Source organism: Zeus faber (genome assembly GCF_960531495.2).
Source record: "Zeus faber genome assembly, chromosome: 1".
Lineage (NCBI taxonomy): Eukaryota > Metazoa > Chordata > Actinopteri > Zeiformes > Zeidae > Zeus > Zeus faber.
In genome coordinates, this window is record NC_137193.1 from 37,554,102 (window position 1) to 37,575,218 (window position 21,117).

Consider the following 21,117-nt stretch of genomic DNA (forward strand, 5'->3'; position numbering starts at 1 on the left):
TCTATATAGTGCAACGTTCCATGTGTTTATCATGAAATACTGCCCTTGTCCCTTAGTAATTAAAACATTTAGACACAAAAACACACACATACATATACATATATAAATATATATATATATATATATATATATATATACACACACACACACACATATATACACAGACACACATATATACACACACACACACACACACACACACACACAGTCACATTTATGAAATCCACAATGGATTTGATAGTAGCATGTGTTGTATGCATTTATTTACATATATTTCGCACAATGGCATGAACGTAGCTCCCACCTCCAGTTCGGCTTGAACGCGCCGACAGCCCCGGTCCCGCCCCCAAGGAAACGCCGCTCACCAGGACACTTCCTGGTTCCGCTGAGTCCCGTTTCCATGGTGACCAGGGTCGTCGGCGGGGGCGCTCTTTTCAAAACATTTCACCGCACGCGCACGGATTTTACACCATTTTAGCCAAGAAAGAGCGAGACTATGACGACACGGGGTGAAGCCACAAACTAGCGGAGCTTCCGTTCAACGTCGGCAAATCTTAGCGGCTGTTTCTGGTGAAGAAGGTGCGTAACTATAAAGTTAAATATCCTGTGATAGTTAGCAGTCGGAGCTAACCGCTAATTAGCCCGCTGCTCGTTATAATAACTAACTTAACGGTTGAACTAGGACTTTACCAACACCAGCACATACTCCTTTGTTTACTTCAGGGGCCGTAAAGCTGCATTTCAAACCAGTTCGTTAGCTAGATGCTAACTTCCGGTCAAAGTAGCAACCCAGCTACACCCAAAAGCTAACTAGTCGGGGTGTGTGTGTGTGTGTGTGTGTGTGTGTGTGTGTGTGTGTGTGTGTGTGTGTGTGTGTGTGTGTGTGTGTGTGTGTGTGTATGTATGTATATGTGTGTGTGTGTGTGTGTGTGTGTGTGTGTGTATGTATGTATATGTGTGTGTGTGTGTATGTGTGTGTATATGTGTGTGTGTGTGTGTGTGTATGTATGTATGTGTGTGTATGTATGTGTGTGTGTGTGTGTGTATGTGTGTGTGTGTATATGTATGTATGTATGTATGTGTGTGTGTGTGTGTGTGTGTGTGTTTTAATGAAATGTAGCGTCAGGCCGCAGCCATGAGCAGCACCGCGGAGAGAAGGTTCCTCAACCTCAGGAAGCGCCTGGACCAGCTGGGGTTCCGACAGCCGCTGGGCATCGAGAGTTTACCACTGGTCGAGAAGCTCTTCAGGTGGGATTGAAAGCCGCCGCCTGCGGCCTCTGACCAGGGGCGGGGGAGAGAGAGAGAGAGCCGGCGGGGCGCCAGGGGGGGGGCGGTCTGGAAGGCTTGATGTGGCTTAACGAGTTACAAACCCAGAGCTTCAAGATTCAAGAACTTTCAACCGGTTGCACGGCACCATTGTTACAACCATTGGTGAAAGTAAAATAGGAGAAAATAATTTCTCTTAAGAATTAATTTTGGCTGAAAGAAGATCAATTTGTCCTCTGACCTGAATAAAATGTTGTTTTGTAATTTTGTTTAGATTTTCGGTCATGTAGGTCCCATTAAGCTCATATTAGCTGTAAACGTAATGATCTTCAAAAAATTCGTAATGACATAAAACATATATATCCATAAAATGTTCAAGATGTTTTTGCGTTCTTAAGCCATTTCACATTAAGCCTTTGAGTATGTCCCCTGGCCGGTCAAATACACTTTAACATGCGTTTTAAACTCTGCTGTGGGTGTTTTACTGAGTAGATCTACTTCCGCCCTGCTTCGCAGTGATCTGGTGCACACGACAGAGAGTTTGCGAAATGCCAAAGTGTTGGCGGGGAAGAGTGAGAAGGACAACAGGAACCTGGACGCCATGCTGGAGCCCTACAAGACAGAGAACGCCCGTCTGGTTAAGGAGAACAACGAGCTGCACCTCAGCCTCCTCAAGCTGAAGGAGGAGAAGGACAGGATCTGCAGAGGTGAGAGGTGGAAGACATGCACTTTTGTGCTGGAGTCAACCATGTTCATCTTTTGGATAGTTATGATGTTGGAGAAGCATTTTTGTTCGTTTCCACAACTAAGGGCTTGATGGGTTCTCACATGAATGCGCTCCATCTTGTTTCAGAGCTCAAAGCTCACGTCAGGAAGCTGGACCATGAAACGACGGACCTGAAGTTCCTGAACAACCAGTACGTGCACAAGGTGCGCTGCCTGGAGAAAGACGGCAAGGCCAAAGCCGAACGCATCCAGCAGCTGCAGGAGAAGAACATGCAAGCTGTGGTGCAGACCCCAGGTACACCTGCCTCTGCTGATCTATGGGGGAAAAACTGATAAATGTCTTTGTTGTCTTGTTTCTAGTCTCAGTAGTGATAAATTAAAGAGTCAAATGTATTTTGATCAAGATATTTATCATAAACGGGAATCCACCATTCATTACAAATGGTGGATTCCCTCATCAGTTCCCTACAGTGTATAGAGGGAGGTAGAGTGGTACTAGATTTAACACACAATTCCTTTAAACTCTACTAATAACTAATAAAATGACGTGGAGGGGCGTGACTACGGCACATGACCTCCTGTGTTTACTCTGTTTCTGGCCAGGTGGGAAGAAGCTCAGCATCCCATTCAGACGGCAGCGGATGCAGATCGACGAGCTGCTACCTGCGCCCAGCTCCACCTCATATCCTGTGTCGCAGCCTGACGACCCGTACGTTGCCGATCTGCTGCATCTGGCCGATGGAAGGTTTGAGCTTTACCTCTAAACTTCAGTAGAGACTATCACAGGGTGGCTGCAGGTCCTTCAGGAGTCTGTAAAAGGCCTTAAAAGTAATTTAATTGTCTTGAATTTATATTTATGGGGGCTTAATTTTAATATAAATACTATCAGATTTTATCTATTTATTTATTTATTAATTTACTTTTGTTTAAAAAAACCAAGTTATTCTGCATCAGTCAACATTTCTGATGACTGACATGTGTCAGACTATTCAATGAATCAAATCAATCAAATTGATAGACAGGAATGCAAACTGGCTACTACACCTAAAGATCCCCCTGGAAAAATACTTATAACGTTTTCACACCATAATGTGGCGTTGACTTAACCCGCTAAAAAAGGCGATGGACGCCTCCCCACTGCCAGCAGAAATGCCGTTTGTTTTTTTCTGGTGCGTCACGTTCGACGTCACAAACACGCCAGAAGTGTGTCTGGGTTCCTGTGTGATTGGGAACAAAACAGCAGAGGAGACATAAAACTGTTAAACTTGAACAAAAAGTATTTGAGCCTTTCAAAAGAATCGGATCACTCATGGACAACACAACACTATAGATTAAAGAGAAGAGAGGCTGGAGCACCCACTCACGGATACTCCATGCTGCTGGCGCGCGCTGGTCCTTCGGCAGTAGGGAGCGCAGAACGCCGGGGAGCATGGGGGTTCTCCGCTGTGCTGCCCACGGTGCGATCCCCTGACTCGCAACATTTCACAGTCCCCCATGCGGGAAAAAGTCAATAACTTCTGATTTTGATTTTGGATTCCAAATGGGACAAGAAATGATGGAATGGTACACGGATATTCCTGTCTATTTATGCACCAGCGTCCGGAATTTCACCGCGTGTCGCATGGTAAAGGGGACAAAATTAGTGGGGTCGACTCGCCTGGTGTCCTGTTCATATCAAGGCCATCATAGCTGATCGGAGGTGCAGCTGATTAAAACTCAGGTCTATTGCCGGCTCATTTGACCCGGGACTGAGACCCAGGTTTTTCCTTTCCCACTGTTGACAAACGCCGGATGTTACTGGGTGTTACTGGGTTTTTGGTGCATTGGGAAAGGGGTATTATTGTTATTACTTTTAATAAGAGACGAGAAAAAATGTCAGTGTTTAACAAGACTTTTAATTTTTAGGATCCAAGAGCTGCAGGATGACATCTTCAAGTTGCGACTGGACCTGGAGAAGGCTCAGGAGTGCATGGATCACATGAAGACTCAGGTGAGAACAGAACGTTTCACTCGGTCGAAACATGAACTTGTGGGTGTGTGGCTAGCTGCTACCGTGTGTTTTCTGAAACCTGCCGTCAGGTGGAGGAGCGCGACAGAGAAGTTGAGCGTCTGAATCGCGCTCTGGAAGGGGGTCGACCGTACGATGTCATCTCTCTTGAGGCTCAGCACATCAGCAACGAGAAGCTGATCGCCCACCTCAACTTGCAGGTCAGTGGAGGGGCTTTCAAAGGTGCAGTACAACCATGCCTCTGTCAAACTTGAGATCGCTCAATAATAAAGTAATTTGTTACACTGTGAAATACTACTTTCTGATTTGCCAATAGTGGCAATCAGCGGTCGGTTATTTCTGAATAATCACCACTGATTTGTTGGTTAGGACAGTTGCCACGGGCAACCACTTCTCTTGTTTCCACATACCTCGTATCACTTTGCCTAAATGCTAATGCTAACACTAGGTGCCACCTAGTTAGGCAACCTTGAATCTACAATGGACGACTTGAAGGGATGAATACAGACATAATATCAATCTCAAACGTCTCATTCAGCATGATTCATTGTAATGATTAATGTATATATACAATTTAACATTAATAACAGTAAATAGGTCATATGTAGACCATTTTGTTGTTTTATTGTAGGGCAAATAGTAAGTTACGTTGCTCCAGTGTTGCTATGCTGTTGTTGATTTTTTTTCTTAGTGGAAGCTCTTAAACTAGACATAGTAGTTATAAAATTATTACAAATCAATATTCTGTGTCAATCTTTTCATTCATTTAGTAAATGGCTGTGTAATAAATTGGATAATGTGCAGCTAGCCGTTCATTATTGCAAAATAACCACCTTCAGAGTGATTTAAGACCTGATCACTCTGTCAGGGTTATCTTACACATCCTACAGCAGTTATTCTCAGCTGGAATGGGTTCAGGGTCCACTTTTTCCTTCGTCGTTTAGCCCCACCCAAACATAACGTTGCAGTGAGCTCTGATGTGGAAAGCTGGAGTCTAGCAAGTGATCTGAAGAGATTTGATTTAATTTAAAGTCATTATAGCCACATTTGGAAACAGTGTTTCAAAATAATAGCACAACATGAGAAATTTAGTACACTTAAAAAATATATATATATTGTTGGATGGACATAAAAGTGGACAAACTGGGTACCTGTCCCTTTATCTCCTCAGATCGAGTACCTGCAGGCAGCCAACAGGACGCTGGAGCAGAAGGTGGAGGCTCTGCAGCAGAAGAAGCAGGACGCATCCAGCGAGGTGGCCGACCTCTCCATGAAGAACCAGGAGCTGTGCCAGGAGCTCAGCCACATCGATCACATGGCCCAGCAGATGGAGAGGGACCAGGAGAGGGTCCTGGAGTCGGCCGACCAGGAGCTGCTCGAGGCTCAGGTGATGAGACCAGAATCTGGGGGGGACAATAGACAATCCATAAGATTTAGTTTTAATAACAAAATAATGTGTTTGGATCAAAAATGTGAATTCCTGTCCATCCTCCATAATATAGAAATAAATTGTCAGTTTTAGACTGATGGGTAAATATTCAAGATGTCTGTTTGATTTCAGATAACACGTGGTGAGCACTTGCATCATTTTAAGCATCCTTATTTTACTTCACTGTCGTCTTATGGTCTGAATTTAACTCATACAGTAGAGTTATCATAAAGATATTCTATGATGAAAGTTATTGTTCGTCCCCCATCCCTAACGAGAGGGAAGGGGGAAAATATGATCAAGGTTCAAGGTTGTATCAGTAAGATTTTCCACTCTTGGGGGAAGAATCCTGCCAGCTATCAGTGACCGACAGCATTTTCAACACCAGAAAACCTTGTCTCAATCCCATTGACAGTGGAGTCTAGGGCTGAACGATTATTCAAATTCAAACCGACATCGCAAATAACTTTTTTTTTTTAAACATTTAATTTTTATTTAATTTTATTTATTACTTTTTTTTTTTTTTTTTAAATTGAATGAATATAAAGCTGTCAATGAGCACATGGAGCACATGTGGACATATGCATACAACATTATTATTTATAAAAAATACATTTCTGCTGAAACACTTTATTTTTACAATTCAGTAGTTAAATATAGACATGTTATTCGTATCAATTCATGCATCTGTTCATCTAATTTCGTCATAACACGTAGACCTCGCCTAAAGGAAAGAACAGTTTATATGTTGACTTTATCCATTTTTGTGTTGGTCATACTATAGAATGATTTATTTCTTGTGTTTAGTGAATAATAAGGATAACATAATAATAATAATAATAAGGAACTTAAAATAAAATTGTATACTAAATTGCAATTGCAATATTGATCTAAAAAATTGCAATTCGATTATTTTCCCAAATCATTAGCCCAAGTGGAGTCTACAATCTATCAAGCGCTCTTCCAAGCTTCAGTCTGTTTGTAGACTGAGCAGGGAAATTCTTACTGATACAACCTTTAAATCACGGTGACGCTCAGAAAACTCAACCAACCTTGTGGTTTTTTTCTCATTAGGAGGAAATTCAAAGGCAACAGAAAACTATCGAGGACTTAGAGGATCTCGTCAAAAAAATAAGAAGGGTATGAGTTTTTTGAAATCCAAACTAACCACTTGTGCTTCACTCACCATGACATGCTGCTTTTTAATATACTAAATTAACCTAGTGCCTAGTACCTAATGTGCCTAGTGCTAGTGATCTGTACTTTTTGTTGAATAATGGATTATGAACTTTGTTATATGGGCTTTATAATTTATCTCACTTTAATTTGTAACTTTCTAACTATTATCTTTATTTACCCCATTGGCAAAAAAAGCTTGGGGGCATATTAAAGCTAAATGTATTTGGCCGCTGAATATGACCGAACGGATGAGGGCGGTTTTCTGTTTGGACTCTTGAGTGTTGACAGATGATTACTCGTTTCTAATCCAGGAGCAGTCTGAGGGGGACTACGAGAAGGATCGTATCAGGGACCAACTGGGAGAACTGGGACAGCGGAACGACAAACTGGAGGGTCTGGTGAACTTCCTGGAGGAGGAGAAACTCAGGCTCCAGGAGAAAATAGAGAAGATGACGGCGACAGGTGAGCCTGTTAACTCTGCTGCTCAATTGAACATCAGTGGGAGATAAGTCCAGCTCATCCATGGGTTCAATATTATACATTTCAAGACAACAGACCTTACAATAAAATGTGACTCGGTAAGTTTCCATCAGTTGGGCTTCGGCAAGTGTATGTAGCAACTCACAATGTCTCCTCCCAGACAGGGAACTGGTCCTGGAGCTGGAGAGCTTGCGGTCTGTGCACGGTGTATGCCGTCGTGAGCGGTCGCCATCCCGTCTGGACGCTTTCGTCCACAGCCTGGAGGAGGAGAGGGACCGCTACCGCCAGGAGGTCGAGCACTATCGAGGGGTCAGAGGGGGACCAGGTGGCCCGGCCCTCAGCCCGGCCCTCAGCCCCACTCACAGCCCTGGCAGGGGTCGGAGCCCCAGGACCCGTGGAACCAGGGTCAGTGGCCTCTAGTAAATATTTACAGACAATATCCGATCAGCCACAACATTAAAACCACCACTAATTTTGTGTAGCTCCCCCTAGTGCTGCTAAAACAGCTCTGGCCCATTGAGGCATGGACTCCACAAGACCTCTGAAGGTGTCCTGTGGTATCTGGCACCAAGACGTTAGCAGCAGATCCTTTAAGTTCTGTGAGTTGCGAGTTGGGCCTCATGGACCCGGCTTTATGATCCAGTTCATCCCACAGATGCTCGGCCGGACCCTAACCCTGGCCACCCACATGATGTTGAAGAAAACGTGATTCATCATACCAGGCCACCTCCTTCCATCACACCCCACAAGACCTGCCGTTTTGGAGATGCTCTGACCCAGTCGTCTACCCATCATAATTTGGCCTTTGTCAAAGTCGCTCAGATCCTTACTCTTGCCCATTTTTCCTGCTTCCAACACATCAACTTCAAGAACTGACTGTTCACTTGCTGCCTAATATATCCCACCTCTTGACAGGTGATATTGGAACGAGATGAGCAATGTTATTCACTTCACCTGTCAGTGGTTTTAATTTTGTGGCTGATTGGTGTATATCGGTAAATTGCCTTGTAAAAAAAATAAATAATAAATAAGATTTGTGAAATATACAAATCAATAATAGAAATTAAATAAAAATGTGCCACCACCCACCAATTTAATAGAAAAAAAGAACCGTAAATGCCATTTTTTGTCAAACTGTCAATATGTGGGTAGATATATTAGAAAGTTTTAGATTGTTAAAAACTGTAGTTTTATTCGGTTATCCTATTCCAATCTCCCATATGACCCAAGTTGAGTGGTGGACATGCAGGTTTTTAACTGGGTTTAATTTGAGACCATAACGGCTTTTGTCCCTCAGAGGTACGTCGTGGAGGCGGACCTGTCTTGTGTCGTGAAGGAACGAGACGAGCTCAGGAACGTTCTGGTCGGGTTTGAGCAGCACATGGAGGACATCCAGACAGACGTGAAAGCCCTGCACACTGAGAGGGACCAGCTGAGAACGCAACTCAGACAGGTCGGTTTCAAGAAAAAACAGACTGTGGGTCTCTGTTTTATGAAATGAGAGAAAGATATGGAACTAAATTACTGCGCCTGTTCCGATATACAGTATATAGAGCAAAGATCTAGAAATAAACTACTGAGCATGCTCAGATTTACAACTAAACACGCCATGAGGTCTGAACCTTTGGAATATCTCAACCATTCTGTGAGCATCACTTCAGGGACAAATGTTATGCATGTGTTGTCAAATCAAGAAGGTGTATTTCAAAATATTCTACTTTAAATTACCTCAGTACTTGAATCATTTGAGCAGATATTTAGCAGTACCCTCCAGAACAAAACGTTTGGGTTGTGATAATTTTTCCTGACATGCACATTTTTTCAGTTTGATTTTGTTGAACTAGTGAATGGAAAACAAAAGTGTTTATTTTGAACATTTGAATTCCTTGGACAGTGAATTGCTTCCTGGAAAAGAGGGAATTTCAACTTTTAGTTAAGTTTCCACTCGAGCATAATTTAAATACCGGAATGAATGAATGGATGGTTAAATGAAAGTTTCCCCTGAAGAGACATGGACCAGACCTCTCTCTGTGTGTTCAGCTGCGGGACGACCTCAGCGCTGCAGCAGCCTCCACTGAGCTCCAGCAGCTGCAGGAGAACGGAGCGCAGGCGGAGGACGAGCTCCATCAGGTCATTGCAGAACGGAACTCTCTGAGAGAACGATTAAAGGTCTCCACACCTCGTCTCCTTCACCTGTTCAATGCTGCTTCAACCACTTCTAACACACCATCAGACAGTTTCAGTCTTAATCATTCAACGATAATTGTGAATATGTTTTAAAACTACAATAGGGCTCAGTAATTATAAAATAAGATAAAACTTTTATTTTCCACCTTTGGGTATATGGTAGTATTAACATTTTCAAATACAAATCCTGCAAATAATGTATTTGCAGTTGATTTCCATTGTCAGTTTTTTATGATGCTTATGCAGCATGAGTATATTTCTTTCTTAAAGAAAAAACGCTGAAATATGTTTTCAGTATTGGAAAACGTGGATTTTTATGTTGCCTTTGAGTCATGGGAAAGTCTTGGAATATGAGAAACTGAGAAACCATTGTGGGGTCTTTTCTTTTTTCAGGCCGCCCAGACTTCAGCCCTGGCGGAGGAGAGGAGGATCCTAGATCTGGAAAACAGTGTGAAGAGTGTGAGGCCTCCATTTTAATCCAAAATATGTCACATTCAGTAGTGAGCAGCCCAGAAGAATGATTCCGAAAAGACTAGTCACCACCTAACGTTCAAATGAAGAAACAATAACATGTTTTTGGCTTCAAAACAGCTCTATTAGAATAAACTAATATTCATACTGTCCATTTTATACACAGTTGACGGTTTAATTATTTTGCACAATTCTGAAAAGCACTAAAAAAAAAATAATTATATATATATATATATATATATATATATATATATATATATTCTTGATTATTATAAACTTCAACTTGTTTATTTTTCTTATAATACCCACCGATAGTAGTATTATTGATATTTCTGAATCTAGTTCACAATTATCATGCGTCAGTAAATGTATCATTAACGTGTGTGTGTGTGTGTGTGTGTGTGTGTGTGTGTGTGTGTGTGTGTGTGTGTGTGTGTGTGTGTGTGTGTGTGTGTGTGTGTGTGTGTGTGTGTGTGTGTGTGTGTGTGTGTGTGTGTGTGTGTGTGGATGCTGTTGCTGTGTGTGTGTGGCTTGGTGCAGTGGGAGTGGGAGCGGTCGGACCTGCGGTCCCAGGTCCGGGTCCTGAAGGAGAACCGGGAGGCGGTGGAGGATGAGCTGAAGGCTCGGTCCAGTGCTCTGCTCCAGACCGCGGAGGAGATTGCCCAGCAGAGGGCAGAGTCCAGTGCTCTTAGGTTGGATCCACTCTTCGGTTTCTATAGCAACGCGTGTCTATTAGGCCTGATCTCAAGTTCAAGTTCAAGAGATTATTTGTCACGATTCGATTTCGATACAAAGGTTCAAGATGACGATTCTATATCTTGACATTTATGAGATATATTTATAATGATAATTGTTACCAACTTCTCAGTTTCACCATCTGACGTCCATTACAAAATATTTCACGGAACAAGTTCAGTCTAATACAGAAATGTAATATTTCAATTGATTTGTGACCGGTGGTTTATAATTTAAGCGGAAAAAGTCCTACCTATCTTTCAAACCCAAATATCATTATAATTTTCAAATGTATTCTCCTCTTTTTTTATGTGTGTATGTTTTATTGTCCAGTTAAAGCTGAGCTTGCGTGTCTGTTTTATCCTGAAATGTCAACTTGGTCACATGGTGAGTGTGTTGCCAACCTCCCTCTGAGTTGCTTGTGACGTGCATGTTTCCATGCTCAGGCTGCTCCAGGACCAGATGGAGCAGTCACTGTGTGACCTCCAGCACCGACACTCCGTCAAGAACAGCGAGCTCCGAGCCGCCCAGAAGAACATCCTCCAGCTGGAGGACAGAATAGGTGAACTACGACACATTCACCGGCCTGTAAAGATTGGACCAAGGGTCTCAAACCGGTGGCCTGGACGCATCTGGCTGGCGAGACAATTTAGTGCGGCCTGCTCCATGTTATATTGTTTAATCTCGGCCTGCAAATTCATTTTAAAAACACAATGCTTAATTAATCCACAATTTTACTGATTGTTTTCAGAATACAATAGTCACATATGATCGTTACCGTGGCAACCAGTGGTATAAAGCGCAGATGCTCTCTAACACTACTGTCTAGCATCATTAATGGAGAGTGAAAGTGGAAGATTTTTCACCTCCACCTCCACCCTTACAATAGACTGCAATGCTGCAGTCACAAAGAGACAGAACAAGTATTGTATTTCACAGTGGGAGGTCAAGCCAGATTGTATAATTTCAACTAGAGCCTGAAATGGGGTTGATACTTTGAGTACTTGACTTGAAGTACTGAAATTCCTGTGAAATCAGCTTTCTTTTAGGGGAGCACTTAATACACCTTAAAGTACCCTGTTTTTCAAATCTGCTGTCAATGCGAAAATGTACTAAGTCAACCTTGAGTGGAATTTGGGGTTGAATAAAATATCTCAAATCTACTTTTGTTTGAAGTCTTTAAGAACAGGAAAATAGTTCTGGAAAAAGTCATCAAACATCCTTGAATGTAATTGTCTCATTCAATGTAATTTATTGTTGTACTTTGCAGCTTTTGGTCTAAAATGTATAGCGATGGCTATAGAATCAATGTATTAACATTAAGTGGCCCAAAACTCTCTTAACTCCGCTGTTTGCTGAATTCCCTCTTCAGAGGAGCTGAGTGGTCAGGGCTCCGGCCACAAGGAGGAGGTTTCTGTGCTCCAGAAGTCCATCGCTGCCCTGGACCAGGAGAAGGATGCTCTGCAGGACCAGGTGGACCAGAAGACTGAGAGGCTGGTGGAGGTCCAGGAGGAGCTCTCCAGGAAGGTAGCTCGCTGTTGGCATATGTCATGCTTCAGTGGAATCGTTTTGCAGGGTTCAAACAGGGTCCTTGATTTTAACATTTAATTTTAACTAGGCTGTTAACAGACCCTTTGCACGAATTGTGCATGAAGGGCATTATGAAATGATGATGTGGATGGTTTCTGTATTTTTACCATGCAGGAAAAGACCCTTGAGGATGTCAGAGTCACCGTGACAACCTTGGACAGCTCTTTGGGGTAAGAGGTTTTCCTGTTTACAGGCTGTATGCATGTCAGTCTGGAAAAAGCAGTGGACCTCAAATTTAAATCTTAAATTTTCTTATATGAGCAAATTCTCTCATTTGACAAATTATAATCAGTTAGTTAATGCTTTATCATCTACATGCTGGCTGATCTGTCTTTGGACATTGGATTTGATTATCCGTGTGTTAATTAATGATTCAGTAAGCTCCGCATTTTGAGTGCACTTGTTTTTGTTACATTGATGTTTTACGTATTTGCAAAGTATCTTTTATTCCACACAATAAGCTTCACTTCTCTACCGAATATAAATACGATACACCCTACTTAATTCTTTCCAGTGCTGCAGGTTAGAAAATATAGACAGCTTACAGCTTCATACATATAGCCGACTCGTAATACTGGAGAGGACTTTTACTTGACTTTCCTGTGGCGGTAACACTGAGTTGTGCTTCCTGCAGACAGCTGAAGGGGGCGCTGAGCAGCCGTGAGAGGGAAATCTCTAGCCTGAGACGGCAGCTGGACACCGTGCAGGAGGAGCTGGCAGTGCTGAGCAAGGAGAAGGAGGTGACGCTGAGGGAAAACAGGAGGTTGCAGGACGACCTGGGCACCATGACCAGAGAGAACCAGGTAGAGGAAACAGCTGGAGAACAGAGCAGCCAGAGAGCTGCTGTACAGTCCAGTGGAGGGCTCAGTCTCAAAGCAGCATTAAAGAGTAGTCACATAGTTCGTTACACTGAAGTATGGAGCTTGATTAGCAGCTGAATATAGGAGGAGCTGGAGCTGAATAGAGCTGGGAATTGGGCAGGAACACACGATTCTATATTGCACTATTTACATTTTATACATAATGACAGTTACTACCAACCTTTTGTGTACCGTCTGACGTGCATCACAGACATATTTCACATAACAAATTCAGTCCAATACAGAAATTAACTATTTAAAGTTTTCTATTAGACTTGCTTTACTAGGCTCGTTTGTATGGTACTTATACAAATATATAAAACATTACTGAAGTGTACCCTCTTTCACACTGCCGCTGTGAAAGAGGGTACGGCTGATCACACCGATCGATCACATTTCTCGTAGCTGATGACACCTCTGGAGTATTTCATTTCACACAAACATATTGCATAACTTCCAAAAAAGAGTATTGATATTCCAATTTGCTAAATCGACTCAGAAATGATTGAAACAATATAATTGTATCAGAGTATTGATTTATTTCATTTTTTTAGCCCAGCCCTGTTTTTAATGTTGGCTGTCTCTCTTCAGGCGGTCCATGTGGAAATGGAGGATGCTCTGCACGAGAAAGACGAGCTCAAGATGAGAGTTCATTCCTACATTTCTGAAGTTTCACGAATAGAAAAGCTAATGGCTGCCAAGGCAAGAGAAGACTTCTACTGAAAACCTTTTAATAGTCCGTTATACTGAAACTTTTACGGAAACCCCTGCCGTCTCACTCTGGTTCCGCAGGAGCAGGAGAACAGGGACATGCTGGAGCAGTTCCGCCTTGCCCACTCAGAGGTGGAGGAACGGGAGCAGAAGCTCCAACAAGCCGAGGGCCTCACCAGCTCCATACGTCTGGAGCTGCTCTCCTCGGACACCGAGCGCCGGAACCTCCGCCAGACCATCAGCCACCAGGAAAGAGAGATCCAGCAGGTGAGAAGTTAAATCCAGTCCATCCCAACACCACAGTTAACGATACCGTATGTGTGTGTACAAACAGTAGGTCTATTAATATGAATATGCTGAATTTATCACCCAGTGATGATAATTAAGTGAATAAGGTCATCTTGTATTGTGTTTATCTTGTATTAAATTTTATGAAAGATCTCTGCTCTTGTGACATTCAAGTTTTGCTCAGACCGAAGATGCATTTTTGACAAAAACTGCTTACTTACAAATATCAACACATTAAATTATTTTAAATCCCATAAAGAGCTGGAATGAGTAATTAAAAATAAAGAAATGGGTATATATCAAATTCTGGACAATGTTTTTTTTCTCACCCATGTAATAGATTCAATCAAAGGACCTGACACTGGCTGTTAAGTGGTTAACAAGCAGCTGTTGGTTGCCAAGACTGACAAAATGGTTGCCAAATTGTAATAATTTTATAATTTAGTTATATTGACCTATTTAGTTTCATAATCTAATAACATATTATTTCAATATTAAGAGGATGTCGAGAAGTTGTCGTATATAAAGAATATTAGGAAAATCATGCCATCGTCAATATCTTCACTGAAGTTTGAACTATGTTAAACTAGGTTTAACAACACTTACGTTTCACTTGGATTCCTGATTATTACATTTTCAGTTTCTCAACAAATAGGTATATGTTGCTTATTATTTAACATATGAGAAGTGTTTGACAACTGGGCAACCAGACCAAAAGCAATAGTTGCCAGTGGCTCAATTCTGGTTGCCTATAGCATCTGGGCAACCGTTAATGTGCACACTTCCCTTCTTAGCTTCTCCTTCACCCTAGTGACATGTCCTGTAATGTAAGCTTCCAACCCTCTGTGCAGCACATGCAGGCCCTGCAGGCATACGAGGGGAGGGCGTCGTCGCTGGTGCGAGGAGCGTCCCGTCTGGAGGCGGAGCTGCAGGCGGTGCAGGAGGAGAAGGCCGCGCTCCTCTCGGATGTGGCCTCCGTCAGAGAGCTCTGCGTCAAACTGGACTCTGGGAAGGAGCTGACAGCACGACAGCTCACCTCCAAGAGCATGGAGCTGGAGAGGGTATGGACCCCCAGAAAACACTCTGTACGAGACCCCTAGAAAACACTGTTAAGGACCCCCAGAAAACACTCTATACCTGTCCCCCAAAAGACCCCCAGAAAACTATAGGACCCTGTAGCGTCTGCTCTGCTCCGTCTAACATGCGAGTTACATGTCTGTCTCCAAGGTGACAGGGGAGTTGGAGGACGTTCGCTCGGAGCTGGAGCTGCTGAAGAAGCAGCTGGCCAGCGAGCGGCTTGCCGTGCGGAACCTGGAGGCGCTGCTCTCCACCAACCGTCAGAAAGATTTCCAGATGCACCTAAGCGCCACCGAGAAGGAGGCGGAGCTTAAAGTTCTGAGAGAGCGCCTCACGCTGGCCGACAGCAAAGCGTAAGACACGTCCGATTCGTGGGTCCAGTACTGAGATGTTGACAGGCTGCATGCTAACTGTGTGAGCATAATGCAAGGCTGCAGGGGTTCAGCTAGCCTAGCTGTGCTGGAAGTTGTTTCCCAAGTTCACAGGAATTCAATTGGTATAACTTGGATAACTGCTTAGATAATGTAATCACATATTTTTAACATCTTTTCTACCCCTTAGAAGCCACTGACAGGTAAAGTGAATAACATTAATCATCTCACTCAATGACACCTGTCAAGGAGTGGGACTCCTTGACATCATCTTAACTAAACTTAGGTATTGTTTTTATACAACTTTGTAGATTTGATTACTTGGTACTGTAAGTGTTTGTGCTGAATTACTTTTACTTAACAGTAATTAGTCATGGTGTAGACAGATCTATAATCTGCTGACACTTCCACTTCAAGATGAATTCCGTGTCAAATACTCAAGGAAATACAAGACGGCAGAGAAATATTATTAATGTTGTATGTCTGTGTGCGCGCAGTACAGAGTATGCCAGGGAGATCTCCCAGCTCCGAGGTCGAGCATCTCAGCTGCAGACAGAGCTGGACGTCCTGAAGAGGCAGCTGACCACCGAACGCTTCGAGCGGTGAGTTCACAAGATGACTCCACACATTGGCTGTAAACAAACTTTACTTTTATTTTCCACTCCCTGATACTGAACAGATGAAAAGACTTCAGTAATATGGGTTGACTGTTTCGATGCTCATGAGTGTTTATATCAATACAGGGTCATGGGATATAATATATATCTGTAAAATATCACATTTTACGCTTTCTTTGTTGCGTTAAACTTGTTGAATGTAGCAGTGTTGTTTTGAATGAATGACAGGAGAGCGATTAAAGAAAGAATCAATGATTCTCAGTGACGTCTGGTCGGAGACGGTCAGAAAGAGTCCCTCTGTCCTCTACAAACATCCCCGCATGTAATCACAGAGCGCAGATTCAACAACTTTTTGGACTGTTCTCTGACAACATTGATGTTTACAATATATACTGTATTTTAGGGCAGCAGTAACAAAATTCAAATAGAATTTAGACTATTCAAAAAATAAGCTATTCGAATGCTGAAATTGCTGTTCGATTCTGTATTTTTTTTAATATTTATAATTGATTATCAATTATAAATATAAATTTGCTTACGTTAGTGAATCAATTCACATGTGATGAACAATAAAGTTCAACATAAATTCATCCCATTTGTTGCACACTGAACACACATTAGAGAGAAATTATCCGCTAACTGTGCAAAGTCTCAATCGCGCACCGCCGGTCTCCCTCTCCTCCAGCGCTTCACTGCGTGTACAAGTGACAGTGCGTCTTTTTGGACAACCATGGCATTCATGGGACGTTTCATTCTGGGGTTAAACCACGCCAAAGCACTGAAACAGCTCTTTTAAGAGTTTTTAATGATCTAATCCGAACTGCTGTTTCAGGGAACTCTGCTATTCTGGTGCTTTTAGACTTGTCAGCTGCCTTTGACACTGTGGATCGTACGATCCTTTTATCACGTCTTGAGCACTCCGTAGGCATCAAAGGTACTGCCCTAAAATGGTTCCAGTCGTACCTGACGGATAGATGTTTCTCGGTTCTCCCCGGCGAATATTCTTCCGCCACAGCCGCACTTACCTGTGGGGTCCCGCAAGGCTCAATTATGGGACCCGTCCTCTTTTCGTTGTATATGCTGCCTTGCCATCAATTTTTAAGAAACACAATATCCCTTTTCATTGCTTTGCTGATGATATACAAATCTATCTGCCGATTTAAAAACAAAAAGCATTGATTTAATGCAGCCTCTTCTGAACGGCTTAAAAGATATCAAAACTTGGATGGACTTGAACTTCCTTCATCTCAACGAAAATAAGACTGAGAATCTTAAGAATCTTGGTGTGACTTTAGACAGCTCCTTCAAACTTGATAAACAGATTAGTTCAGTTGTCAAATCTAGCTCTTTTTCAGTTAAGCCTTCTTGCCATGATTAAGGCCTATCTCTCTCGCTTGGATTTTGAGAGCGTGATTCATGCTTTCATTACATCTCGTTGAGACTACTGCAATTCTCTGCATGTTAGCGTTGAGCAGTCGTCTCGTCACCATCTGCAATTAGTACAAAACACAACTGCTCGTCTTCCGACAGGAAAAATAAACCATTCAAATATTGGCCTCCCTCCACTGGCTTCCTGTCAGTTTCAGGATTGATTTTAAGATCTTATTGCTTTTTTTTTAAGGCAGTTAATGGGCTGGTGCCACATTATCTAACTCCTGCATCGTCGTACTCCAGTTGGATCATTGAGGTTGACAAACCAGATGCTGTTGGATATTCCAAGATCTATGAAACAGAACAGAGGCGACCGAGCTTTTGCGGTGGCTGCCCCTTCACTGTGGAATAAGCTTCCCATTAACAAAAAATCTGCGCAGACCCTACATGCTTTGAAATCACCATTGAAAACCCATCTCTTCTCGTTGGCTTTTAATTCAAGTTGAACTTTACACCCCGACCTCATCTCCTGGTGTGCTGCAATTATTTTACTTTTTCTTTTACTATTTTATGTTATGTCTGTTGTTTTCTTTTCTTATGTTTTTTATTTTTGTTTGATGTTTCTACATTATTTGCTTTTGCATTATTTGTGTACTTGGTATTTTAACCCTGTTCAGCACTTTGGTCAACCGCTGTTGTTTTAAAGGTGCTATAAAATAAATATGAATAGACTTTGACTTTGACCAGAATGTCCAGTAATTTCACAGATGTGGCGATGAAAGTGGGAAATAAACCCGACCATCACCAACGGAATGTCCTTTAGTGTAGAGGTTCCCAACTACTGGCTCGCGGACCGCACTGAGCCACGGGGCATTTGCCAGCAGGCCGCAAGAACGCGGGTGGGATTTTTTGAGGAGCGTTCTGCAATCTACTCCGCAGCAGCTGGAAACTGACTAAATGAAATACATCTGGAGTTTTTATTTGCTTTGTTTGGAAAAAATATCGCTCTGATCGGAGCTGCCGAACCGCGCCTAAGCCCCACCTACTAAATTTGAACATTAAAATTTAAATACATTTGAATATTAAAAATAAATATAATAATTTCAGGGGAGATTTGTGAAATTCTAACATATTTGTAACATGTCTCTCTATCCCTCTCTGTCTCTCTCCCCCTTCTCCTTTTTAATAATTTATCCTCCTCTACCTCCAACACTGTTTTCTCTATTTCTCTTCAACTCTCCCTCTGCCCCATGCCTGCCTCTCTCTCCTCAGTGAGAGGGCGGTCCAGGAGATGCGTCGTCATGGCGTTTCTTTCTCCTCCCTGCGATCTTCCTCTCCGCTCAGCCCTCATCCGTCCACTCCAGAACGTTCCATCCTACGAGCCACGGAGCACTTGAGCGACCGGATGGCAGAAAAGTAAGACTGAGATCCGAACACTTGTAATTTTGCTCAATTCCGTCAACTATTACACATTAAATGTCCAAATCAACAGACCTTAATCTCGTCGCCACGAGGAGGCGGCGCCTAAGACGCTGTCGGCACATCATCACATCGACTTATTACCAGATCCAAAGCAAAAGCAGAATTTCATTATTTATTTATTTGGTTGTTTGTAACTTTGAGCTCTCTCTGAAAACTAAATAGGTGTGTACTCAAATATTTCCAGTTGTTTCTCTGATAGGCAAGTGATGACATATGGCTTTTCATTGGTAGTGGCAAAAAAAAAGATAGCTTCGACTTCCAATTCTTAATCGCAATTCCAGCAATTTTAATAATAATAAAAAAACAACTCAAAAGTTTGTAACTTGCAAGTTTTGGAGCGACTGACTCACAAAGACAATATAAGCATCTCCACCTTGCCAGGTAAACCTGACCGATCCATCACTGAGGGGCGAATTCACGAAGAGTGGATTGTGGCCGTGAATAGCACCATGAATTGTGCGTCACCTGTGCCCGCTATCTGGGCCGCGGATTCACAAAAATATTGCACTAATGATATGACAGTGCAAACACGCCCATAAAGTTTTGCTGCTGAGTGGAATTTTCCCTTGTTTTGCGTCTGATTACAGAGATGCTTGGATTCTGACACGCTATACTTAATATATATTATTAAAATGTACTTAGTATTTTTAGGTTAATGTGCAGTGACTGTAAAACATTTAAATAGAATGGGTGAATCTAGAATAAAAAACAAATTCTAGTTCTCACTGTATCTTAATATTACATTGTAGTAATTACTCTACCACAAAGTTCATTTTTTCAGTGCAGGCCGAAGGCCGCGATCTTGCGCGCCAACCTGAGAGGAGGGGGGGCAGAGAGGGAGCGAGTTTGCGCACCTGTCTCCCTCTCTGATGGTACCAACGAGGGCCGTATCAGCAATGTGCCTGCCTGTGATGAGCGTGCCAGAAGAGTGTATTTTTATTCTATTTTACGTCTTTGTATGGAACAAAACCGTACGTAATGGGGACACTTTCTCCGTAACTCTCTAACCCTGAAATCGCAAAAAAAAAAAAAAAAAATCACATACTAAATCGCAATATTAGTCTTAAAAAAATTGCAATTCGATTATTTTCCCAAATCATCCCAAACGCCTTTTTTGTACAATGAATTTTTCAAAGTTTCAAGAAGTTGCTTTTGGAGTGCATTTTGACATTTTTGATTTTGACCGTCTGCTGCTCATTCAAGGCATCGCTACCTTCGAATGCCCGCGACAGTAATAATTATAATAATGTCAGTATTCTTGATAGATCACTGGAAAGTCTGGGCGTGACGCCCCTTATAAATGCAGGGTCAGGGAGCAGCCTTTTGTCTTTTTTTTTTTTTTTTTTCTATCAGTTACCACCAACTCTCGGTAATGATTTCACACTAACTGGGTGTGGCTATTAGGGCCGGTGTTGAATTGAATGTTTTTTTGCATTGAGGCTCATTTGCATAGATAGGGGCCAATTTTCGCACCAAATGTATGAATGATACCTCATTTAAATATGTGCAAATAGCGCCGGAGCACTGAGTCGCTCTTTGCGTGGCAGCGCAGCAAGGGGTGCATTTCACCGTTTGTGAGCGCTTTGTGAATTAGACCGTTGCTTTTTGTGTTATCTGCGCAGGTTTAGCGGTCCCCACTTGGTAAAAGGGACACTGCAGTTGTTTTGGGAAACTCCAGTACAGTAGTTACAGTTTATGGTAATACCAAATGTAGAGATGCTGGAAGGTGTATTTCCCTAATTTCACAGGAGCTAGACTAGTTGATCCCATCTGCAGCCATGCATTGACCTAACACAGTAAGAAGGCAGTGACTACGGCCTTGGACCCTCCTCCCTGTGTGCTGATTTTACACCAATCTGTGTTTGTATCTCCCCAGGAGCGTGAGCTTCAGGGAGTAGCACCAGAGACTCTGAGCTGCTGAAACATGCCAGAACCTTCTGGAAGCCTCATGTCTGTCCATGAGAACTCTGCGCCCGTGAACGTTTGGGTGCTAGCGCCGATGGCGGCAGGAGCCCCGCCCGTAGCTTTTCTAACGTCTCGTTGCTCAGAGAAGATAACGTCCAAATCCCTCCACTGAGTTTGGTGCCAATGTCTGAAACAAACGATGAGTACAATGCTTTACAAACTGTTGGGCTTCAAAATGTATTAACAGTACTTTAACCAAATTTGGTTTCTGTGGTGTTTGTGTTGGATACGCATGTTTGTGAAATGATGCATAAGTTATTAAATTATTAATGAACAATAAAACAGAACAACAGTGAACTGGATG

The 21,117-nt window shown here is 42.5% G+C and overlaps 1 protein-coding gene across 1 annotated transcript; it reads left to right on the forward strand.

The window, feature by feature from the left end:
* Positions 1 to 516: 516 nt before the first annotated feature.
* cep135 (centrosomal protein 135) lies at positions 517 to 21,109 on the forward strand. Its single transcript, XM_080024188.1, has 26 exons — positions 517 to 579; positions 1,121 to 1,248; positions 1,783 to 1,973; positions 2,120 to 2,287; positions 2,596 to 2,737; positions 3,898 to 3,982; positions 4,072 to 4,200; positions 5,172 to 5,387; positions 6,504 to 6,569; positions 6,920 to 7,070; positions 7,249 to 7,493; positions 8,386 to 8,541; positions 9,129 to 9,218; positions 9,669 to 9,734; positions 10,287 to 10,438; positions 10,928 to 11,043; positions 11,854 to 12,008; positions 12,186 to 12,241; positions 12,706 to 12,874; positions 13,523 to 13,633; positions 13,724 to 13,909; positions 14,782 to 14,991; positions 15,158 to 15,360; positions 15,876 to 15,980; positions 18,639 to 18,782; positions 20,725 to 21,109. The coding sequence occupies exons 2-26, from the start codon at positions 1,136 to 1,138 to the stop codon at positions 20,744 to 20,746; spliced, it is 3,447 nt and encodes a 1,148-aa protein (XP_079880314.1). The 5' UTR covers positions 517 to 579; positions 1,121 to 1,135; the 3' UTR covers positions 20,747 to 21,109.
* The last annotated feature ends 8 nt before the right edge of the window (positions 21,110 to 21,117 follow it).